General features: G+C 33.2%; 1 protein-coding gene and 1 long non-coding RNA gene across 2 annotated transcripts in view; one reads left to right on the forward strand and one right to left on the reverse strand.

Moving 5' to 3' along the window:
- The window catches only part of STMN2 (stathmin 2), a 69,794-nt gene that overhangs the window by 31,590 nt on the left and 11,412 nt on the right, over nt 1-26,792 (forward strand). The window contains exons 2-3 of the mRNA XM_074278947.1: nt 2,623-2,718; nt 8,934-9,106. Coding sequence (XP_074135048.1) covers nt 2,623-2,718; nt 8,934-9,106 — 269 coding nt within the window. The remainder of the gene's footprint in view (nt 1-2,622; nt 2,719-8,933; nt 9,107-26,792) is intronic.
- On the reverse strand, nt 10,952-26,731 carry LOC141549411 (uncharacterized). The gene is made up of 3 exons (XR_012484351.1): nt 26,530-26,731; nt 19,935-20,078; nt 10,952-11,256 (listed from the first exon to the last, which is right to left on the reverse strand). It is a non-coding gene; the product is annotated as an uncharacterized LOC141549411 (long non-coding RNA).

Genomic DNA, 26,792 nt, shown 5'->3' on the forward strand with positions numbered 1-26,792 from the left:
AAAATTAGTAATCAACTGTTTTGTGTCCTTGTTTTAACTTTTCATTTCAACAAATAAGCTATAAATTAAAGCTCTTAGAATAAAATTTGTGAAGTATTGATAAAGGACAGAGAGAAAGAGAGAGAGAGACTGATTAAAGGCTGCATTTGTACACAGAATAATGAATACAATTACAAAGAATCACTCAGACCAAAACATGCTTATTCTTAAAATCCCCAACTTAGGCAAAAGATTTTTCTTGTCCTAAATTCTTCAGATAATTGCCTTAGCATAAGCAGTTCTGATCTGAGGTTTTTCTAGTCATATCAAGTAAAATTATGTAAATTTCATTAGCAAAAGGATAAAGACAAATAAACTAAAAATTCATCAAAGCTTCACCCCCATCTCACTTCCTGCCCGTCATGTTTTCTTCCCATCTTTAATCTGCAGCTTTTTATCTTTATACCCCTTCCATCCATCTCTGGGTCTGGGCCAATGGATAGGACAACAATTTCCTTATAATATCTATCAAAATATAATTTGTAAAAGCCATCAGGAGGAAAAAAATACATCTTAGAATCACTGGCTTTAGAGCTAGAACATGTAAGATACAGTTTCTTTATTATTAAAATCAATAATGCATTACTTTTTTGTTCCAACACAATGGTTAAACAATGAACATCTGTTTGAAAGCCATGATAAAATGGGCATGGTTAATGATAACCATTTGGAAGAATGGAGGCAAACAATTAGCATTCCTATGTCATTTGGCTAAGTAGATGCTGCTCTAGAATCAATATTCTTCATGTGGGCTGAATTTGAAATTAATTCACTGGGGTAAGAAATTTATTCTCAAACATTAATAGCTAATATCAAGTGCAACCAACTGTGGAAAAGATTATATGAAATTACTTATCACCTCCCAGAAGTTGCAAGAAAACTCATGGCCCCACTTTACCCTGGGATATGTTGAAAACTATGATTAACCTAAGCCTATAAGGAGAATTACCATTCACTCAATACTTACAATTGCATTTTAGATAGTTATGCTTTATTAGCACCATCATTTCTTACCACAGACCATATTGCTTTGTTTTCTTAGGCTTTGCATTTTTCTTTAAAATGTTTTTTTTAAGATTTTATTACTTATGCATGTTTTCCCACCTCTAAGCCTGATTATCTGAATCCTATACAAGACCCATCTCATGTCCCATTTCTCCAGGGATGTCTTTCATAACTATAACTACCTCAGCCCACAGTGCTTTCTCCCTCTTCTGAGTTAGTGTGGCAGCTCACTGTCTCAGTGTGAAATCCTGAAGCAATCGTTCACTTTTTCCTCTTTCTTGGCCCCATATGCAGCTAGTCCCAAGTTTTTGTTTTGTTTTTTGTTTTTTGTTTTTTGTTTTCTTGATGTGTTACACCCATACCTTTCTTTCCCTTTCTTCTTGCTGCTATTCTCATTCCCTCAATCCAGTCCTGATCCCTTTAGGCTTAAACTATTGCAGATGTTTTAAATATATATATATACACATACACAAAATACTATCATATATATATTAAACTATTGCAACTATATATATTATATAGATATATATTAAACTATATATAAAATAGCTTCAATAGTTTAATCCTATATATATATATAGATATAGATATACCTTCTCTTATTATCAGTATCCTCCAGTACCTGCCCCCTTTATTCTTTGTAACACCTTTTTCATTCATCCTTATTTAATTTATTTATCCTATTGATTATTTATTCTTTTTAATTATACTGATTATTTGTCCTTATTTATCCTACGGATACAAATTATTACCCACTTTGAATAAACGGGCAAATGGCTACTGCTGCTTAAATCTACTTGAGTCAACTCAAAAATACAAGCTTTCATTAAACACCTAAAATATGCAAGGCACCATGCTGGATAGGCACAGGTAATACAAAACAAATATAGTTCATGTCCTCAAGACACAATCTATTGATAAAACTGGAACCATTTTTAATTGAATAAATTAATAAAAGGAATGTAGGTATAGCCTTCTGCTTTATGAGGGCCTATACATAGCCCCCCCTAGGTAAAACAGTTTGTTGTAGTTAGACACTCACAAAATGTATTAAAAGAGACACTTGGACTCAATATATCGTCACTTTCCAGACTTCTTACCACCCCCCCATTCGCCCCAGCACATACTTTCCAATTCTTTCTTAGAATAATCCATCTCCCTAATCTGAGCATTTTCTTTGGCTTTCCCCCCTGCCTAGTATGTTCTCTCTCCTCATCTCTGCCTCCTGACTTTTTTCAAGTCTCAACCACAATATTACCATCTATAAGAAGCCTTTCCTGGTCCCCCTTAATTCTGGTGCCTTCCCACTAAGATTGCTCTCAATTTATATTGTAGATATCTTGTGTATACATAATTGTTTATATGCTTCTACCTATTAGACTGTGAGCTCCTTGAAAGAGCTGATTTGATTTTTTTCCCCTTTCTTTGTCTCTCCAGTAATACTTATCACAATGTATAGCATATAGAAGGTACTTAAAAACTGCTTGTTTGTTGACTGACTGGCTACCTGAAAATTACTTAAAGACAGAGGGAAATTTAAAAATAAAAATTTACTCACATAATTTTTTTTAATTTCAGCTTACAAGGAAAAAATGAAGGAGCTGTCCATGCTGTCACTGATCTGCTCTTGTTTTTATCCTGAACCTCGCAACATTAACATCTATACATATGATGGTGAGTAACATGATGAAAATAAATCACTTAGCTTCTTAGATCATTGGGAAGGCTGGGAAATTATTCATTTCTCTGTCCCAGTTCCAACAATAATTAAATCAATACTCTATAGATCTCACAATTGACTTGCTGTTTCTGGCTATTAGCACTTATTGATTGTCTATTGCTTGTCACAGTTCGTGTTTGGTCCTAATAATAACACATTAAAGCCTCATCAGAATCAGAGCTGCATTGTTATTAGCATCTGCTCCAGCTAGGTTAACCACAATAATCCCTCAAGAACAGTATTATAAGTGTTTATAATGTATATCTATTTGTCTATTTCTCTATCTATATGTTTGTTTGCACATATGTATATCTATCTGATCCCATTATCTATATTTCCTTGTTTCTGAATATCTGGCTCTTTTTCTCTCTGTCTGTTAGTCTCTCTCTGCCTCTGTCTCTGTCTTTTTCTGTCTCTGTCTGTGGGTTTCTGTCTCTTTCTCTCTGTGTGTCTCTTTAATGGCTCCCCATTTTTAAGAACAGGCTTTTCACTGCAAATTCACAGGAAAATCCTCAGTAAAAATTATTTAGGCTTTGAAAAATACACTTAAATATATTTTTGCTTATTAGTGTCAAATAAAAACCTACAAGAAAATTAGTTTCATTTAGAATAGAGTTAGTCCATAGATATTTCCAGGGAAATGAAGGTCTATAAATTTGGGTGGGAAAAAGTACATCTTTATTTCAATACAATTGCTTCCTTTATAATTCTAAATATTTTATTTTTTAAGTTTAAAATCATTATTCTAAGAAGCAGATTGACAAAAGGGTCATTGATCTAGAAGGTTACCCAGATAAAGAGAGTTGGGCAAGTCTAATCACCCCAATTCCCCAATGAGTTTTAATTCACTAATTATTAATGTAATAATTTATCCAATTCAGTCATCAAAATCAAAATAATCAATCCATTCAGACTGTTTGAACTAGTCCCAGATATAGAGGTCTTAAGGGAGTGTAAAGAGGTCCACATCCTATATTACCACTCTCCCTTGTTTTTAAAGCTGAATATTGGGATCAAGGAATTTTTTCTTCATCTCTCATTTTATTTGTCATCCTATTAAGAGCTCTTTCAATGGCAGGGCATTCATGGTAAGTGCTAACTGTTTTGTCTAGAAATAACATCTATGTCAAGAGCACGCATCTATTTCAAATCATTATTTTGAACTAGAATTTTAAAGCTGGAATGGATCTGAGAAATCATTTCACTTAACCCCCCTCATTTTACAAATGAGGAAAGGAAGTCCAGAGAGGAGATAAAACTTCCTCAATACCCTAACTTCAAGATTGTGACAGAACTAGGACAAGAATTTGAGTTTCACTTATTCATTCAACAAACATTTAATAAACACCTACTATGTGAAAGACACAATAATAGATCCTGGGGAAAAACCCTTCTGACTCAAATTCTAAACCTTCCCACTCTACCATATTACCTCCCCAACTCCATCTCCACAGCAATTTCTCCTCTTTCATCAAATATTATATCAAGTACAATCTGATTCTCATGTATGTGTGTGTGTGTGTGTGTGTGTGTGTGTGTGTGTGTAAATTTGTAATGTATGTGCAAACAGGGACAGATTAATTTTTCAGTGAAAACCATTTTTTCAAAAGGGTCTTGAATCCTTACTATCCCTCATAATTAACATTACCCTACATAATAAAAAGGATAATATTTTCTTAATTTTAGGGAGGAAATGTTATTCATAAAAGTCATATTTTTTACTATATTTGACCATGTTGCCTCTTAATATTTGATATCCTTGATATCAAGGATGTTATATATGGCACATGATCTATTGTTGCATATTAAGTTTACAGTTTAAGAAAAGTCCTTCCAAAAACTGAAAATTAATTTTTCACACATACACATATTAGAACTGGCACCATTCATAGGGTAATTAGCAGATGCTTTAATTCAGTAACAACTGCTGGAACAGGCTAGGGATCTAAAAACAGACCTTTACTTTAAGCATTATTCCAAATTTTGATCCTCATTGGATGTTAGTAAATAATACTTGTTTCTAAAAGTGTTATGACCCCTTATAGAGGAAGCCCATTCAGTGGGACTGCTTAAGGAGAATATTCATCTTTTAAATAGGAATACTTACTAGCCTCTAATGAAAACCTCTTTTGAATCATTGTAAAGCAAATAATGATATTAGCAGACACTGCTAAGTATGGAGTATAAAGGATAGGAAATGAATACAATATTGAGAAGAAAAGATCTCAGGATCTAAAATAATAGAAACAATTTATAGCAACATGTAAATTTATATGATTCATAGAAAAGGAATTGCATTTGAATAAGGACTTTTCTATTCTTATGAAAGATTAACGTAACTAATTCCCATAATACATGAAGTTTTTACTAATTTTTCCCTGTTTTAAGTATCAATTAACTAAAATACATATAACATGTACGTATAAAATGACACTCATTAACTTACAGATAAATATTATATACACATGCTTGTGTACACATATGTCTATACTGTCCAAAAAGTTTTAGTGCAGTTTTAAGCTTAAAACTTAAAACTAAATTCAGTTCAAACTTTAAACTGCACTAATAGTTTTGGGACATATTACATATTAGCATCATAAGAGACTGTCCTGATAAACTATCATCTCAATGCATTTCTCCTTATCTCTATCTTAGAGTCCCTCCCTTTAAAACACAGTTAAAACATTATTTTCTGCTTGAAGCTTTTCCTGATAAAAGTCACACACATTCACACATACACACATACACCCCACACACAAAAGCATACACATACACAGTATGAATGCCTTCTCTCCCAAACTACTTTGTGTGGAACTACTTTTGTATAGAGTTGTTTTATTCAATGTATATGTATATTGCATATATTACTTATAGTTGTCTCACTCATTAGAATTTGGTCTCATTTAGAGTAGGTATTATTTTACTCTTTTTATTTGGGATACAAATTTGTATCTCCCTAACATCTATCATCCCTAACAGCTGCTAGGCAAGGTAGCTTGCTATGTAGCAAAGTGTATTGTGTACTGGACCTAAAGTCAGGAAGGTCTGACTTCAAATCTGGCCTCAGACACTTACCAGTTTTGCAATCCTGGGCAAGTCATTTAAACTCTATCTGCTTCAGTTTCCCCAACTGTAAAATAGGGATTATGGTATTATCTGCCTCAAAAGGTTGGCACATAATAGCTACTTAAATTCTTGTTGATTGAAAGTTACTATACATAGATTTCCAATTTTCAAAGAATTAGGATATGATCAAATCAACTCAACACTAAAAATCTAATAAAATTATGTAATTTAATTTTTCATTGGAAATCTAGAAGACATTTGTCATTAAATATTACACACTATCTCCTAGCCATCATTATGAAGATAATAGATCATCATTCTGTCAAAGTGTTAATGACCAATTACTAGAATACCAGCTGCTAAAGTATTTAGTATGAATCATAGGTTATTTCATTAAAGTCAGACCTATGTAGTCACAGATACAAATAATTTAGGGCAAATATCCCATTCATATAAGCTAGAATAATGGACTAAAATCAACACTGTGAAATAGAGCAGTAAAACATGTAAAGGTTTGTATTTACATAAGTTTATTAATATAAATTTAAAATTAGACAAACACAGTTTCATAGCAAGTCATATGAAAATAGTCACAAGATATATAACTGTGTGATAAGAGGGTTAATTCAGTCTCAAGAAGCCTTTATAGATTTGTAGCAGCTAGATGAAAGGCAATAGAGGTTTTGTAATTTATCCTAGTCAGAAATAATTGAGTGTAGGGTAGGATTCTGGTCATTATCTTTTAAAAGCAGACTGTGACAAACCAAAGGAGATTCAGAGGAGGGAAATCAAGAGAGAATAGAAACCATTTCATGTGCTTGAGCAATGAAGATGTTTGGCACTGAAAAGAGAAAAGCTTTCTAGTAGACATAATAGCTGTCCTCAAATATTTGAGGGATTATCATGTGAAAAAAGGTAGCAGACAGAAGTCTATCTTGCCTTAGAAAACAGAACTAAAATCAAATAGAAGTTTCAAGGAACTATATTTGGAGTAAATATGAGATAGAACTTCCCAAAAAGGAATGAATTTATGCTTAAAGGAGTGAGTTCCTTGTCCTAAGAAATATTAAATAAGATGCTGAATTACCATTTCTTAGAGAAATAGTGAGATTCTCGTATTGCAAAGGAATTTGGCTCAGTGACTTTTGAGATCCTAGATCCGAGGAAAGATTGGAACTATCCAAAAAAAAAAAAAAGGTAGAACAAACTTCTTCAAAAGATAATATATCCAAATAAATATGTGATTAAATTAATAAACAGGAATATAGATAGATGATAGAAAAATTTATGAATAAACCAATCAGCAAATAAACAATAAGTAGTAGATTCCCCCTCCTTTACTTGTCTTCAAAGAAAGACTGGATCATCACTTCTTATGTATATCATAGAAGTAGTTCTGGTATAAGTAGTAGTTGAACTCAATGGCCTGTGAAGACTCTGGAAGATAATATATATGTAGCTCATGTTTTCCACCCCGATCTTCACTTGGTGCTATGCAGATTTGAAATTTGAGTTGTGAACCTCCTTCAATTTATTTTTCCCAAATAAGAATAAACAAAAAGAGGGAGAAAATGTCTGTTTCACCAAATTTCCTCAAGTGGTCCATTCATTTGTAAGAGCACCATATAGGCCTTTGGCAGTGCTTTACCAAGAGAAGTGTTAATTGGGCCCTCAATATTACAATTGTATTGTTTTTAATGTAGATATGCAAGTATAGAGATAAAATAATATATAATGTCATAAAAATCATAAATCACATCCTACATAACAAATAGGAAGAGTATAATCCTAATTTTTATATCCTGGCCCTGACACATATGTGGTATATGATAGTGGGCAAGTCACTTAAATTCTTTGTGCTCCAGGAAAACTTCCAAGATTCTGAGTCGCAGTACAGAGGAATGAGGGCATTAGCAGAGGGAATATGCATACAGAGAATACACTCCCTATCCTAGTGAAATCACAAATCCCATCCAAAATTCCAATATAATATAAACTATAACATCCAAATATAATTCCATATTTTGTACAGTATATAAAGAAGAGAGGCAATGTGATTTGTTTAGGATTAATATAAAGTATAACTTACAAAAAAGTAATGAATTATCTCATAAATAAATGAGCTTCTAGAAGTATTTAATCAGAAATTGAATTATCACCTCTTAGAGATGTGACAGAAGTAATTTTTTTATCCTAATTAGAATCAAAAAAGCCTATGGCTTAAGTCCTGCTTCAGATACTTATTCCTCCTGTAACTCTAGGCAACTAACCTCTCAGTGCCCCAAGCATTGAGCTTCTAAAACAGTCTCTGGTACTTCATCTGCAAAAATGAAGAGATTATACTAGGTGACTTTTAAAGCCCTGTCCATCTCCCTATGATTCCATAGTCCTAAATTATCAAGGAGTGACTAATGTATACAGATAGTGAGGAAAATGATCTCAACTGATCCTCATAACAACCCTATGAAGTAGGTTGTATTGTTATTTTTAATCTTCATTTTACAAATAAGGAAAGATATTAAAAAAGCAAAATAAGATAAGGAATCTGAGGTTCGTTTGCTCTCTGGTTCCAATAAATGTGCTTATAATTCCCAGCTTCTGCTTATCAGGATGCCTAATTCACTTTACTTAAAAAGTAGCCTTAAGATGTCTGCAGTCATGACAATTACCAAAAAGCAAATTTATGCTACTTCAAATTCATGATGTGACTCATATTTATTCTAGAGGCAAATAAAATTAAATGTGATATAAGGACAGGACTTTCTTTTAAGTAGGCCTTCTATTACCCTATTCCCCTTAAATATTGTCATCTTTTTCAAAAGCCATAAATATTTATCTTGATCAAATACATTCAGAATTATACCAAGAGTGTGAATTTATATTTCTAGAGTATCACACAGAAAATCTTAGGCCCTCTCTCTTCCAACTCAAATTCAAATGTCTTCAATTGCTCATTGGAAATCAGATTATTTTTAAAATATAAACTTTGTGAACTCTGAAGTGCTAGATAAATGTGAATTATCATTATTGTCATCATAATCATCAAAATTATCTTCTTCTTCCTGCTGCACAAACTCAGAATTTTTTACCCTTCATTTCTCAGATATGGAAGTGAAGCAGATTAACAAACGAGCCTCTGGCCAGGCCTTTGAGCTGATCCTAAAGCCACCATCTCCAGTGTCAGAAGCTCCACGAACTTTAGCCTCTCCAAAAAAGAAAGATGTATCTCTGGAGGAAATCCAGAAGAAGCTGGAAGCTGCGGAGGAAAGAAGAAAGGTAGCTTTTAAAAATTCTCTTCCTTTTTAGATTTCCTTTTTATCACTCATTATCTTCCTTCATACATTCCACTAACTCCTACTGCAATTAATTATGGAGAACTTCAACTAATCTTCTCAAGAGTAACTAGGGTAAATGACAATGCCCTGGACTAGTGAGCCCCAGATCTTAAATGGCAACTTTTCTCACTGTAAAAAGTATTATTTTATTCTATTGTAGTTGGTTTTCCCCCTAAATTATAGCATTCAAAATCACTGCAACAGTGATCATTGGACAATCTTGAAATCTCTATCTTCATAATTATTCTTGACAACATGAATTTATTTTTAATAGAGTTATAACTATCAGTTACTGTACCTAGGACAAATGAGATAGGAAGAGGAAAGGAAACTAGCAAAACATCAATTATCATGAATATTCCGTTACTGAAGGCTCCTTTGATTGGGAGGGTACGGCAGGGCACAGAAATAAGTCAACAGCATGTACCCAGTTTCTTCTTATGGGAAATGGGGAGGAATTGGCAGGTTGGGGGAAATGGACCACGAGATTTTGCTATTTGGTATCATATAAATTCTATTCCCTGGGGCAGCAGTATGATAACCTCGCACTAGTTAGAGGACTAATGATTCATACAGGCTCACATTTTTAGATGGGAAGAGTCCTTAAATATTATTTCATCAAGTGCCTCATTTTATAAATAAGGAATCAATTCCCAGAGAGTTTAAACTAATCTTTTATTTAGACATTTATTTCTATTGTTAAGATTAACTGTAATAATTAAGCATGTACTATATGCTCACTTACTATGTGCTCATTTCTTTGCTAAGCACTAATAAATAGCTTTAAAAGGAACCAGAAACACAGTTCCTGTTCTACTTTTGCTTAAAGGAGACAAGCCAAATACAAAATCCACACATAAGTAAGTACAATAGAAATGAAAATACTACAGCCAAAATTAAGTGGGAGGTCCAGAGTTTAAGGTTTAATTCCTTTTTGGATTTCTTAACCAGCAAACTCTTATTGCTTCACTTCATGTTGCTGAAAATCTTTCTAATAGTTTGTCTTTTTCCTTACTTCATTAATTATACTCTTAACATAACATTTCATCTATACTGGGAACTGAGGTTTTCACATTGGCTCCAAGATCATAATTCTAATACCAATGATGTCTTTGTGGTGTTAATGTAGACAATTGGACTGAATCTACACTAAACTTAAGAAACTCCATGGTAATTCCAATTTACTTATGATGTTTGCTTTGTTGTCTTTTCTATCTTCCTCTTAAAGATGGAGTGCACATCACAGATTCAAGTTCATTTTGAATTCAGATTTATTTAAGTTTCGCTGACCCTAAACTAGTAATTCTCAAACTTTTTGGCCTCAAGTCCCCTTTAAAATCTTAAAAAATGATTGAGCATCTCACAAATTAAGTTTTTGTTCATGTGCATTATATACATATATATATATGTATACATATACATATATATATATCAATATTTATTACTTAGAAAATAAAATGTCTTAGTATTGTTATAAAAGTGGTTTTGACATTTGAGAACTTCAGAAAAGGTTTGCAGGAACTTCTGTGTGTTCCCAGGCCACACTTTGAGAACTGCTGGTTTAAATTGTAGTGATTGATCTTTTTATTCCCCAGTATTACAGAAAATCACCTTTTGTGATTTAATAATTAATAATTTAATAATTAATAATAATTTTTTGATTAAATAATTAATCTAAAGAAGATGGATACTGTGACTTTTGATAGAAAATCAGGAACAGATCTGAAATATAAGAATTCATAGCAGTAGTTTATCACACTTCGTGATTACATATTACTTTACTTACACTATCTCATTTGATCTTCTTAGTAACTCTCAGGTAGATATTATTTTCATTTTACAGATTAAGAAATTTAGTCACAAGGTCACACGGCTTACATATGGCATTTTCAGGAAGTGCACAAGTTTTAATCTTCTGACTCCAAGTCCATAATCTTTCCACTGCCTTTCACCATTCCCCCAAATACTAGATCCATTTGATTGAGGCTTTAAAGATATAAACTACTTTCAGATCTCTTTTAATCTGCACAATCCTGGACCTCAGAATTCAGATTATTGCTCTTGCCCCCATCCAGAATGCTTCTTTTGACTCTAAAAGACATAAAAAAAAAAGAATAAAGAAAATCCTCAATTTAATAAAGTCAGAATAAAACGATTTGGATATTCTTTTAACAAAGCCCCCTGGCAGCTGTTTCTAAATTAATAAAGTATAGATCCTGACATGTTCACTCCACCCTAGTAGTCATATCTATATAAACAATTTAATTGGACTAGAAATTTACAGTTTGGCTAAAGATATCTAATCACCTAGAATGATGATGCCCATTGATAAATCATGTTAGAAGCCTGTAAAATCTTTATGTCCATTTCACTTTTCTCCTACTCATCTAAAACATTTATTGGGAAAAAATCACTATAGATTATGTCCTCTTGGCAAAGTTTTAATTAGCAGAAAGTCAAACTAATTAATAGGAAATTCTATCCTATCCTTTTAAAAATCATTAATTGATTTTTCACTCTTAGATTACACTGTGTTAATTAGATTAGTGTTCTTCAGGGGAAAAAGTATTAAATTCTCATTAAAGAGCCTGCAGCTGGGGTTCTGCTTTGGAAAAGCTATATTCTTCTTTTCACAGAAATTAGAATTCAAATTTAAGGTCCATATACATTCATCATTGTAGCTGCTTCCTCTGCCTCCCAGCTCCATTCCATTGAATGATATTGTATTTTTTTCTACACAGAAGAACTGAAGCAAACAATTAAAGTAAATTATGTAAAATATTCAGTATTTCAGGTTATTTTTAATGTTATTGAGAAAAGAGGAGCCTTTGACTTATTCAGACTGGCTTTCTGCATTGATTCCATTATTTTAAAAGCAATGCTATAAAGAGACAGAGACATAGATTTTAAAAATCTAAGAGTCAATAAGATCAGCATAAAAGCCCTGTTTTTATTACATACTGGCTGTATGACTCTGGGAATGTCACTGTGTCTCACTCACTCAATTCTAGTAAACTTTCAAGATTATAACTTGCAAAGCAATTGCAAATTTGTATCAATAGAGAGTATTTTCTTACAACTTGAAGTTCTCTATACCAATAAGACAATAAGATTCTTGGTTAAATCCAAAAGAAAGTAAAAATAATCATAATAATAAGTATTTATATAACATTTTAAGGTTGAAAATTGCTTGACAAATATTAACAGATGAAGAAATTGAGCCTGAGAGAAGTTAAATAACTTTGTTAAATGACTATATTCCACAAACATAGAAAGAGAGGATTTATACTGTATTTAAGGAACAATGGATGCACCAATTTGAATGAAGAGGGAAAAGGAGGACAAGGTGTTTGTGAAAGATAAGGAGTAGTGGGAAATTAATGGAGAGGTAGAGGCAATTGAAAGATAGACTGGGAATTCTGGACTTTTTTGCTGATGTCAATAAAAAACCCTTAAAACTTTGTCCTTCTAGCAAAAAAAGGTGACAAATGGAGAGTAATTGTTTTCAGAAATTTTTCAGTGTCATATAAGGTAGAAAACAAAAATAAGATATTACAAGTGGGGATACCAATAAGATAGCTATCAAAATAGTTCTGCTGAAAGATGATGAAAACTTAGGATGCAAAGGAACAGTACTTTGGGCATTCTGAGATAATAATGCAGGATCTCTTATTTCCTCACAGTGTGTTTGGGAGCATGTAACTTTATCAAGCTGAACTATAATGTTCTCAACTGTAAAACAAGGCATTTGAATTATCTCAAAAGTCTCTTCCAGACCTAAAAACTCATGAAATAGAAAGATAGAGGCAGATGCATGTATTACAATACAAAGAAAGATTATATAATTTATAAAGATTGTATATGGGAATGAGAAAGGGTACAGCCTGTTTAGAATGGACATACCATTAGCAGAAAAATTGAAGAGAAAGAACAAATTAGGATGAGGAAAGGTAATGACCTTACACATGATTTCTGTGGTGGTAGATAAATCAAGGGTAAATATCCAAAAAACAGTTAGAAAAAGGAGAGAAAATTTTAGGGAGAATTTCTTAACTCTACAGAAAGGGGCAAACAAACTCCTGAAGAACCACACTCTTCTCTTGACAGAGTAGGCTAATCATGTCCTTGAGAAATAGAGAAGTGATGTGTTTTGGGGGAATTTTAAATAGATTTGTATTGATCTCTTTTGCTTTTCTTCATCTACATTTCCTAACACATTTCTCTCCCTTCCTCTCCCTGATTAAAAAAACTATCCTTTGTAACAGAATAAAAAATGGAGAAAATTCAACTCAACAAAACTAATAGCATTCTACATATGTATGTGCATGTGTGTGTGTGTGTGTGTTATTAAAGTCTGATGTTATGTTGACTTCTATATCCATAGTCATGTCTTTTCAAAGAAGGGGATATGAGAGGTGAAGTAATGAGTTTGGGGGAAAGCAAGTCACTTCTACTCTGTGAGCCTCTGTTTCATCATGTATAAAATGAAGAGTTGAACTAAATAATCTCTGAAGGCAGAATATTCAAGGGCAAATAGAAACTGCTATGAGACAAAGATAAACTTGATATTAGGAAAAACCTCCTAGCACCTAAACCATCCAAAACTGGAATGGGCTAGACATGAAGTAGTGAGTTGCCTATTATTCCAAGTCTTTTTTTTCCTTTTTTAAATTAATTTTATAATTATAACTTTTTTTGACAGTACATATGCATAGGTAATTTTTTTTTACAACATTATCCCTTGTATTCCCTTCTGTTCTGAATTTTTCCCCTCCTTCCCTCCACCCCCTCCTCTAGATGGCAGGCATTCCCATACATATTAAATATCTTATAGTATATCCTAGGTACAATATATATGTGCAGCACCGAATTTTGTTGTTGTTGTTGTTGCAAAGGAAGAATTATATTTGGAAGCTAAAAATAATCTGGGAAGAAAAAAAATGCTCACAGTTTACACTCATTTCCCAGTGTTCCTTTTCTGGATGTAGCTGATTCTGTCCATCATTGATCAATTGGAATTGGATTAGCTCTTCTCTATGTTGAAGATATCCACTTCCATCAGAATACATCCTCATACAGTATCATTGTTGAAGTATATAATGATCTCCTAGTTCTGCTCATTTCACTCAGCATCAGTTGATGTAAGTCTCTCCAAGCCTCTCTGTATTCATCCTGTTGGTCATTTCTTACAGAACAATAATATTCCATAACATTCATATACTATAATTTACCCAACCATTCTCCAATTGATGGACATCCCTTCATTTTCCAGTTTCTAGCCACTACAAAAAGGGCTGCCACAAACATTTTGGCACATACAGGTGCCTTTCCCTTCTTTAGTATTTCCTTGGGATATATAAGCACTGCTGGGTCAAAGGGTATCCACATTTTGATAACTTTTTGGGCATAATTCCAGATTGCTCTCCAGAATGGTTGGATTCTTTCACAACTCCACCAACAATGCATGTGTCCCAGTTTTCCCACATCCCCTCCAACATTCATCATTATTTGTTCCTGTCATCTTAGCCAATCTGACAGGTGTGTAGTGGTATCTCAGAGTTGTTTTAATTTGCATTTCTCTGATCAGTAGTGATTTGGAACACTTTCATATGAGTGGAAATAGTTTTAATTTCATCATCTGAAAATTGTCTGTTCATATCCTTTGACCATTTATCAATTGGAGAATGGCTTGATTTCTTATAAATTAAAGTCAGTTCTCTGTATATTTTGGAGATGAGGCCTTTATCAGAACCTTTAACTGTAAAAATGTTTTCCCAATTGGTTACTTCTCTTCTAATCTTGTTTGCATTAGTTTTGTTTGTGTAAAACCTTTTTAATTTGGTGTAATCAAATTTTTTTTAAAAAAATTTAAAGACAGTGGATAAAGAAAACAAATCATTGAGAAATAAAATTAGTGAGCTGGAAAAAGAAAACAGCTCTCTAAAAAATAAAATGGATGAAATGGAAAAAAAATTCCATAGAAGAAAAAAACTCACTTAAAAACTCAATTGGACAATTACAAAAAGATATAAAAAAAAGTGAGTGAAGAAAATACATCATTGAAAATTAGACTTGAACAAGAATGACTCAAGGAGAAACCAAGAAGTAGTCAAGCAAAACCAGAAAAACGAAACAATTGAAAAGAATGTCAAGTACCTTATTGGAAAATATTCCAAGTCTTAAAGGGGAGACTGTATGATCCTCTTTTCTGTGAGTCTATGAAAATCATTATCACAGTTGATAAACTAACATCCCCTAGGGGGCAACATAGTACCTCATCACTTTTAATCCACCTTAGTCAAATGCTACTAGGACTTGAATGTATTCTTTTGACTTCAGTGGGATAGCTCTTTCTGATTTTGAGGATCGTCTTCTCAGGATCCCCTGTATTGCCTCCTAAGGTGAAAGTCTGAACCAGTTCAACTGAACCAAAGTTTAACCAGATAACATTCCTCCTCTCAGAAATATGTTTCCAATCTAGGCAAAAAAAAAAAAAAAGACATCTCTTGATCCTCTACATATGTTTGTTTTCTAAAACAAACAGGATCCCTGACATAAAATAGGCAATCTACACAATTCTGAAACCATTTATTTATAACACTAATTTTATGAATGACAAACATTAAATTAAATTCCAAAAAATAGATATATACCCAATATATATTGAAATAAAATAGTGTATATAGAAATCAGAGACAATTAAATTGAATTGATACCTTAACTTAAGTGACCAAATAAATCTATTAAGTGCCCATTTTGTGCAACACACTTTGCTAGTCACTGTGAAAGAGTGAGTTGATACAAATAAGTAACAACTACAGACACTGGCCACAAGCTGTTATGTTCTAGTTGAAGAGCAAAGATTCACCTACATAAAAATCTAATTAAACCTAATATGAGGGAGTATATTTTACTAGATCAAAAATAGAGTCTATGAGACTCTGGAGACTTAAGAGAAGGAGCAACTATAGCCTAAGTGGTTAGGTTAGGCTTCTGAGAGGATTTTAACCTTACAGGAAGGATAGACAAACCAGTAAGAAAGATAGTCTAATAAACTAAGGGACCTGCAGAAGTACAGAGATAAGACACATTCTGATGACCCTGGAGGAAACAATCTACTTGAAGGAAAAGGTTTGTGTAGGGAAGTGATGGTAGATGAGAGTGGGAAGATAGTTTGAAGCAAGATTGTACAGAGCCCTGAATATGAGGCAAAGGAATTTGGATTTTACTTGTAGACTATAGGTAGTATGTTTGAAGGATTTTTTTTTTAATTTTGTCTTGGGGGGGGTGTAAAAAAATTCTGTTTTTTTGATATCTCACCTGATGAGAGTGGATAGGAGTGAATGAGATATGGAGGAAATAGAAGAGAGTAGATAATAGTGAAAGGTCAAGTAAGAGCAAATAAAAATAGAAAGATAAAGTGAGAAAGCCTCAACTAGGACAGTAGTTGTAGAAAGAAAAAGGAAGGCATTGCCTTTAAGAGACATCACAAAGGAAGCATAGATACAACATGATAACTAAGCACATATTATTTGAAACCATGAAAGTATCCTTGTCAAATATTATCCAGTCAGGAAAGAGAACATGTAAGCTTGTAAGGGAAAATGATGGGGTAAATTTTGAATATCATCATCAACATCATCAACATCATCATCATCATCTCTGTTATTATTTATAAAAAATAAAAACTTTTTATGTTGAAACATTTAAGGAACAGGATATGAAAAAGGCAAAGTTTGCCTCAATATTAAGAAATACTTCTAATGATTTGAGTAGTCCAAAAATGGGATAGGGAACCTAGAAGAAATTGAGTTCCTTATCAGTGAAAAGTTGTGTGGCCAATTGATGCGAGTGTTACAAAGGCAATTACTATCCAGGAACAGTCTGGATTAACGACCTCTAACATCCCTTCCAGCTGTCACATTCTATGAATTTAAGACCCCAATATCCTTTCTTTTTTTATTTTTCTCTTAAGTAGAATTTTCCGTCTAGAAGCAAAAGATATATTATTGTTCAGGGGAAAGGACAGGGCAAAAGAAAGTGAACTCTATCCCCGACAGAGAGAGAATAGCTAAACCCATAAGAAATGTGAAAGAAGCAGCAACATAAAAGAACAGAGGATTAAAGATGGAGCTCTAAGGTGCAACTCCATTGAAAGAATGGTGAATAGGAGTCAGTAAAAGAAACCAAGAATAATGTGTCAAATAAGAACAAAGATGGTTGAATGTCATATAACCAAGTGAAGAAGGGTACCAAGAGATTGATCAAAAGTGTCAAATACTGCAGGGATAAAAGAGGAGTTAGATCAGATAAATAGCATAGTTTAGGACCAAATTAGCATGTGAGAACCTTTGATTTTGTTCCCAATTCTAATGCTGTGTTGTGTGTCTTTAATGAAATCACAATGTCTCTGATCCCATTTTCAATTTCTATGAAATGGTGGGTTTGTATTAGCTGATCTTTGAGATTGCTTTCAGCACTAACATTTTATTTTAGAATGAGAACTAATTAAATGAAAGAGAAGTCATTGGCCAGCTTTGCTTCATCTTCTCCCCTTCACACACAGTGAGCCAATAATACTAGGCAACCAGTTGTCTCCGATTTTATCATATGCTCTCTTTCTTGCCTATATCCTCCTATTCTCAAGATGGCGAATTAGGACCAGGAAAAACAAGAATCTATTTATTAAATAATAATGTAAGTTCAGATGGTAAGATAGAAAAGACTATCCAGTTGTGTTCTAATCTGGGGAAAGTACAATCGCACTGTCATGTATAATTCTCTTAATGAAATCTAAGGTCACTTTACTTGAATTTTTGCTTTGTTTTTTGGCTACTATATTATACTGTTTACTCATATGGAGATTATAGATCAGAATTCACATTTTCTAAAGGGAAATTATCTAGTCTTATAATATCAGTAGATTTAATAATGCTTTCTCCCTAGTGTGTTTGAAGACTGATTTATTGAATACAAGTATAAAATTTTGCATATATCCATATTAAATTCAGCCTACTGTTCTAGCTTGTCAAAAATCTTTTGTAATTCTAAATCCATGATAGCTCTTCCTCTCTACTTTGGGCCATCTTCAGATTTGATAAGCATGCTGTCAGTGCCTTCTTCCAACATTTTTAAAAATGTAAGACCCCCCCAAAATGTGTAGGACCAAGGACAGATCCCTGAACTCCACTGGAGACCTATTTCCAAATTAACTTCAAAGTATTAATGAAGCTACTCTTTGGGTCTCGCTACAAAGTGATCTCTTCATCATCCATTTCTCACCAAGTATTTCATCTAACTCGTTCCTTTGCTCTTACCATGTGTTATTTTTTTATTACTCTTATAGTCATCTTATGTATTCCAATATATTGCCAAGTTGCTGAGAAAAGAGACAACATCTTTTGTATCTTCAGTACCTTGCACATAATTGATGTTTAATAAATAGTACAGTGCCCTGAGCACTGATTTTTGAAACAGAAAACTTGTATTCAAATGCCACTTCTGATTTTTACTGCTTGTGAGACATTGGGCAAGTTTTTTAACTTCTGGGAAATGAGGGAGCAGGCAAAATGACCTCCGAATTTCTTATCCACTCTACATCTTTGAACTGTACAAGGCAGATTGAATTAAAGGGCTTCCAGAAAATAGTTTCTATAGAATTGTAGTGGCAGGAGCAAGATTATCAAGGATCAAGAAGTTAATAGATGATAAGGAAGTTGAAGAAATGGCTAAATATCACTTTTCGAGAAGTTAGTGCAAAGGTGATCAATAGTATAACTTTCAATTGCTATCGAATTTATTTGAAGATATTTGGACATTCTTTCCAAAATAGAATATCTTAAATGTACATCTCTATGCCACTATTAAGGAATAAAGAGTAAGAAATTGGACTAAGGGCAGAGGTTTTGTCTTAATCTATTGGTATATCTCCAAAGGACGTAGCAAAGCATCCTTTCAATTCAACAAAAATTAACTAAGCACTAATGGTGGGCAAGATACTTAAGCAAGACTTAGACATAATATTGGGAATAATAGACACTAAATAAAGATTTGCTAAGTGGACAAATGAATGAGCTAGAGATAGAGAGGATGGTTGAAGAAGCCAAGTTCCAGGAAAGATGGAAAGTTATGGGAATTTTAAAATATGTGAGACAGCAGAAAAAATGCATAATAAAGAATTAACCTTGAGAAGCATCTCTTCTGAATTAAGGAAGAATAAACATGTATATAGACACATTTAAGAAGTAGAAAAATGAAGGAACAAGTCCTATATGCCTGAGAGGGAAAAAATAAAATCTTTCACTTGTATCATCATTCAGGATTTTGTATTTGTTGGTACATAATTTCCTATGATTTACTTTATCATTAGCCAACTTATTTTGACTAAATTGAGGTCAATTTTAGAAATTCAGGATAATTTGTAAGCTTGATTTGAGCTTCAGTTTCCTATCTTGAAACAAAGCCATGGTCAGTAAAAATTTCCAAATGGGCATATCTTCTGCAGTTGCACTAAATTAGAGTTACAGTTTCATAACAACTCTGTTTTTAAATAGAAAAAAAAATCACAGCATTAGCCTTGGATGATTTACCTCTCTGTGTGGCAAGGAAAAAAAAACTCAGAATTGCCACATGTGTGAAGAGAATACATCTGTTACAAGCCAAGGACCAGGCTCAGAATACAAAAGTGCCACCTTGACTATGAACCAGGGACTTTTTTGTGGTTGATGAAGGGCTTCCAGTGATGCCTCACAGCATGGACTTGAATTTACCTTGGTGCTCTGCACCTGCTGATTCTGGGTAGCTCTCTTCTCCATCTGCCAACAACATCTCAGCACTGGCCATCTGGCTGCTAGGTGGGAACATACTGCTTTGGGCACATTTGGAGTTGGAATTAATGCTGCTCCACTGATTGACTGGAATAAAAATAAATGTTAGGGGGAACTTGTTATGAAGGTTGACAAGCCTTTGTCTCTCCCTAGTCTCTGACCTTCTTTAAGAAAACAAATGATCACATCCATGAGACACCTGTTGTTTCTGAATCAGGAAATAATGAGGTAACTGCAGCCCAGATCTCCACCCTATAACTGACTACATGGAATGAGATTACTTTCATTTTTTATATAAAAATCTTATAAAGGAAAATGCAAAAATACTTCTTTTTTTTCAAATTTCATAATTTTTCAGTGTTTCCAGATGTAATTTGCTAGGAAATAAGTGGCTATAAATGGATCTTTAAAAAAAAAAAGTAATAAATATTTTTAATGTAAACCTAAGTACTTAATGATATCTAAACTATCATGCCCTAAAACTATCATGCTAAAACTAGTTCAGCTATCACCTCTAATTTCTTTACTGGAAAGAAATTTATTCTTGATTATTTTAAAATATATATGTATACAATTTTATTTATACATACATACACATATATGTATACACATATATACATGTGTGTACATATATATATATAAACATATAATTAAATTTAACCCTTAATCACTATTCCTGATAAACTTTCTTTTTATACTATGAGTCCTTTTCAATAATAATTATAATCTAAATATAATAAATAAATGACACCTACTGGCATATAGTATTATGGCTACAAAATACTTTAAAATTGGCCTTTTTAAACACAGCCTCATGACAATTCTTTACAGCAGACAGGGCAGGTATTTATCCCCTTTTTACATATAAGAAAACTGAAGGGCAAGAGACATTAATCCAGATCTCCTCATTTCTATACCCAATATTCTTTATATTCTGTTAAACTTTCCCTCAGATAGGTAACTAGACACAGACATATAGATAGATAGATAGATAGATAGATAGATAGATAGATAGATAGATAGATAGATAGATAGATAGAATGTGTGTGGTTATATACATATATGTATATAATACACAAACATATACATATACATATATGTATATATACATATATATATATATAATGGCTTAGAGGTAATAACACACTACCTAGGATCACTCTGAGTTAAACATTCAGAAAGTATTTCACTTTGTAAAGAGGAGGTCACATGAGCTGTGGAATCATAGAATCTTGATTTGCATAGTTACATAATATGAGAGCAACACAGTGATTCTCTTTTAGCCTTTCAGCACAATCAACTTTTTGTTTGTCCTTTCTGGAGAGGTCATTCCAAATGTCTTTGAATTGACTATAAATTTTTAAATACAGCTGGCTATTCACCATAGAATTTATATAACAGAGTTTCTCTTCTATAATTATAGCTCATCAATATTTCATAACAAGACACTGTTAGATTAAATTAGATATGCCTATTTTTAAGTGTAATTGGGTTAATAGCACATCTTTTTACTGTTAAAAGTCAAATCATTAATTTTGTTTTAAGTAGCCTAATTTACTCACGAAGGAGTACAAATAAGGCACAGGGAGATTTACTTTTTGATAGATAATGTTTTATAACAATAAATAATAGGTCCATAAATGATAGAGACTAGGAAAAAAAGAAAATGATAGAAGACAAATTCAATTGAGAAAAGAAAAGAAAACTGGCAATAACTAAATCTAGTCCTTTACATCCCTTCTAACTCATGTATATGTAGAGTTTAATTGAGTTTTAGAAACCACTTAACTCAAATTTATCTTCCATTTATATTTGCAGTAATTAAACTCCTATAACTAGTACTATAACTAATGACAGTAAACCATTTTAATTTATCAGAAGTACTACTGAAATATACAATAACTCTTCTCTGAATCATGATTTTCTTCCCCATATATAATAGAAAAGAAGTTATTGTCTGTAATATGGAGTCCAGTGTGGGATTTATGTAAAAATAAAACATTCTACAATAAGTCACATCTCTTTCTTTAAGAGAAAATGTAAAGAGGATTTTTGTCTTTCTGAATGTCATGGTTAACATTTATTTTCTATAAATATTATCCTCCTGACATTGGCATTACATCAGTGGGCCATTATCTTGCTCTATTATTCCATTCTGCTGACCTTCCATCTTAGATCGATGCCATTCTGATATGTTTCAAGGTTGAAGAATTTTTCTCTAAATGAGCTCATTTTAACAACCCTCAGCCAATTCTGCCTCTGAATTAAGTTGAAATCATCCAAGTCATCAAGTATTTCTCTTTTGCAAATAGGTCCTTAGATGCTTAGCTTTAAGTTAAAGCATTTTGCCTCCCCTAAAATGGATGCTCCTCTAGATAAAATGAATTTTGATTCCATATCCTTATGTCCAATCATGTTTTATTTCAGCTTAAAATTTAAAGGTAATAGAGGTACCAAAATTTAAAACAATTTCCCCATGAGATATAGGCTGATTCAGTAGATAAAAGAAATAAATCCTCCCTAGCAACTAATACCAGAAACAAAAAAAGAAAAAAAAAGATGAGATTGTCCAACCTCTGGGCTGCTGTTGGAACAATGAAAGATGATGATAAACTTTCTCTCCCTGCAGAGTTACTAAGAAGGTGCTCAAGAATTCTGAAAAAGACTAGAAAATGGATAGAGTCTAGGAGCCTTCATTTAGGGCAGGGGTTCTTAACCATGATCCATAAATTTATCTTTTAATATTTTCAATAATTATATTTCAATGTAATTGGCTTTCTTTGTAATTCTTTTGTTTCATTTTATGCATTTCAAAATGTTACTCTGAAAAGGGATTTATAACTCTCATCAGACTGGACTATGATAGAAAAAAAAAATCAAGAACCATTGATTTAAAAGCAATATTTTAGACAGTGAACACAAAGGTGGATGCACACTTCTTCGAGTATGCAAAAGAAGTAATATAAGTAATCCCAAAACATAAGTAGTGCCCAGGAAGGAATGACCTGACCTACTTTTCCTGGCCGTTGTTATTAGCAAGTGAGAACACAGTCACAGTCACATTCTTCACGGTCTTCCATTCTACACTGTTAGCTAGATCTGAATAAATGCTGTCCAGAAAATCTTGAAGCTTAGGGGATATAGTCTAATTTAACTCTGAATGAGTCTAAAAGTACCAACCCCATTAATAGAGCCAAATTCTTCACTGTGGCCAATACATATAATCCCTATTGATTATAGTGGGAGCTGCATGTTCATACTCAAGTCTCAATTTGGCCCCACAAGTCTAGAAATCTAAAAATATATCTTAATACCAACCTATCCTATTAAATTTCTATCCATTTTTCTTCTCGTGCTCATTTCCCTAGTGGAATTTTCTCACTGACTTTTAAATGGGAATATTACCATCACAAATATAAAAATAAAATAAAATTACTATTAACATTGAAAAATACTAGAAAAATTAGAATAGTGTTGAATGTCAAAGTTTCAAGTCAAACAGTCATGGCTTCATGCACTGGAATATATATATATATATATATATATATGCATACATGGAGATATATGTATACATATATTTCTCACAAATATTTTCATATAATTGGTTTCCTTTGTAATCCTGTGCATTTTATTTGATGTACATAAAATATTATTCTGACAAGGGTCCATAGACCAGTCTGCCAAAGGAAGTCTGACCATGAATTCCCCACCCCACCAAAAAAAAAAAAAAAAAAGTTACAGATTCCTGTGATAGAAAGTACAAAAATAAACAACAGGATAAATGATACCCTATCTCTTTGGCCTTCTTTCCCCTATTTTTGCCTTCCTCAAAACTAACACTCTGGATTTCTAGATGGAGTGACTGGCTGATTCATTTGAAGCTTAATTTGAAGTCTAACCAAGTTCCCAACTTAGAGAACTTTCAAGAATCCAAGTAATTTCATATTTGCTTCAAAGATTTAGATTTTGTTTAAACAATAGGTAAGAGTTCCGATTCAATCCACTATCCTCAGAACCATAGAATCCTGCTTCTACAATTCACCAAGCTCTAGATTTGTACATCTGGAGTAAGACAACAAGTACCTTTCCCTTGGTGTTTCTCTTTCTGTAAAATAGCTTTTCAACTTAGTTCCATTCCCTGCTCCATCTTTGTCCAACAAGACATACATAGAGGAAGCAGACTGTAGCTAGCATTAGAAGCTCTCTGAATCCACTCCCTGCCTCCTCTTAGTAGACAAGGAGCAAGGCAGTCAGTGTTTTTGAGTCAAAAAGTGTCTGGGGGGTGGTATAATGTGTAAGAATACTGGAAAGGTTGGGGGAGGGAAAAGCAAGTTATGAAGATCTTTGAACACCAAATAGAAGATTTTTATATTTGATCCTGGGGGTGATAGTGAACCACTGGAGTTTAAACCTGAGTAGGAGAGTGGCATAGTCAGACTTGTGCTTTAGGAAAATCACTTTGACTGAGTTTAGAATGGGTTGGAGGGTGAAGACACTTATGACAGGAAGACCTACCAGCAAGCTGTTGCAAAAGTCCAGGAGAGAGATAATGGACCCTGGTCAAGACAGCACTTCATTTTGGATCCTGGTTCTGTCACTTGGCAAATCACTTTACCACTCTGCACTTCAGTTTCTTCGTTTTTAAAATGAAAGGATTTCACTCTATGACTACTAAAGTCCTGTCCAATTCTAAACCTGTAGTCTTTGTTTCAGTTGAACCTTCTGTGTGTTATTAGTTCCTCTCAGAAGTGAACGGTTTTCAAATTAAAATACAATGGAATGCATGACGTAAATGATTCCACTATTTCAATGATGTTTTGGTATCAAATGCTTGGTATCAAATAATCCTCTTATTTCAATGGTGTTTTGACATCAAATGCCTGGTATCAAATAATCCTACTATTTCAATAGAGTTTTGGTATCAAATGCTCTGTTTAGACCACTATCTGAATTCTAAAAAATTGGGGTGTTTTCCTCCTAGTTAAAGTATTCTCATCAGGGTTTTCAACAACATCCATTGCTTAACTTAAAAAAAGACCAAAAAGTGTCTAAATTAAAATCTAAAAATTGTTTATCATCACCATTTATACAAGAATTGTTTTTGAAGTCTCAATCTAGAGCATAATCTAAGCCTAATAGATTGCCCAGAAACAAGATATTAGTCTAATACTAAAGTTAGGTGTCAGAATCATGTATAACTTTTCCCTCACTTTTATCTAGTGAATCTGTTGACAAAAATGGCTAATTATCCCCATATTTTTTACACTGCCACATCTTGTTTCCTTTTTTAGTACAATCTTAAAATCATTATATGGGGGGAGGGGAATCCCAATGAGTCATCCTTCTAGATGAATAATCCACTCCTTAGGTATAATTTATGTCTTTTCAAAGCTTACAAACTCCTTCTTGCTAGTAGGAAAAAGAGAACATTATGGGAGAATTCATCCTTTAAAGATCTTTTCAAATGTGTTCAGATAACACCCAAGACACCAAGAGATATCAAGAAACATTGAAAAGAAATACCTGTGTTTACCAAGTCCATATATTATGATCTATGATCTTTTTTTCTTTATATACATGCCCATTACAATGCCTGGTACATAGTAGGTGCTTAATAAATGGTTGATTGATTCTGCTATCTCATTATGGTAGGCTCAGTTTAAAAACTTCATAGAACTCAGAGATTACCTCCTTTGTTCTGGCCCCTAAGCACTCCTTCAATAAACCAGCAAATATTTATTGAGTATATTCTGCACTGTGGACAGATAGGTATGGAAGAAATGGTCCCCACCTATAAGGGACACAAGATTAATACAGATAAATGATATAGCTATATCAGATGTGACTATAATCCAAGAAGACTGAGTCTACAATCTACCATAAAAAAAATTCCATTAATTATCAAACAATGAGACTCAGACAACAAGGATTTTAAGAGTTCATAGGAGGAAAAGATAAATTCCTGTTGCATTCAGTGGGTGTGTAGGGAAGGTGGGGAAGGGAAGGGAATAAGCACTTATTTATTTATTAAGCACTTATTATGTGCCAGGTACACTTTACAAATATTATCTCTTGTTTTTTTTTTTTCCTCACAAAAACTCTGTGAGGTACATGCTAATAGTATTCCCATTCTACACTTGAGGAATGTATGATCAAAGATCCAAGATTGTGTTATTTTTCATTGTTGTAGCCCCAGAACATAATAACTGGCATGTAGTAGGTATTTAATGCTTGTAGAATTAAATTAAGAAAAGTATGCTGAATTTGGAAATCAAAGGGCCTGGATTTGTTCACCAGCTATATGTCACTTACTGGCTGTATGACCTGGGCAACTCATTGCCCCCTCCTGAGCCATTTCTTCATCTTTAAAATAAAAGAGTCATACTAAATAGCCTGTAAAGTCCCTCCCAGGTGTAAATCTATGATCTGATGATTCATTATGGATTACTGAATTGAACTGACTTTATCCCACCCATGCATTCCTTGAATTACACAACCTAGGAAGAGCCTGAGTGGAGATTCTACTCCAAGCACTCACCTACTCCGGGACAATGAGTCTCCAGGGGGCTTAGGAGGATCCAAGATAGACATTAACAGAAGAGCTCTTGCCTGTGAGTGCTCAATAGGCATTATACCATCCTAAACTCCTAATGGAACATAAAATTTAAAAAGGGAGGGGTTGTTAAAGCAGACTGTCAGTTTAGCTATTCCCATTGGTGAGATGTAAAAGCTCACACACAGCAAGGCATTACAGCTGGCCAAATAACAATACAGCAGGAAACCAGGCCGGAACTCTCCCCA

Source organism: Sminthopsis crassicaudata, chromosome 1 (assembly GCF_048593235.1).
Source record: "Sminthopsis crassicaudata isolate SCR6 chromosome 1, ASM4859323v1, whole genome shotgun sequence".
Classification (NCBI taxonomy): domain Eukaryota; kingdom Metazoa; phylum Chordata; class Mammalia; order Dasyuromorphia; family Dasyuridae; genus Sminthopsis; species Sminthopsis crassicaudata.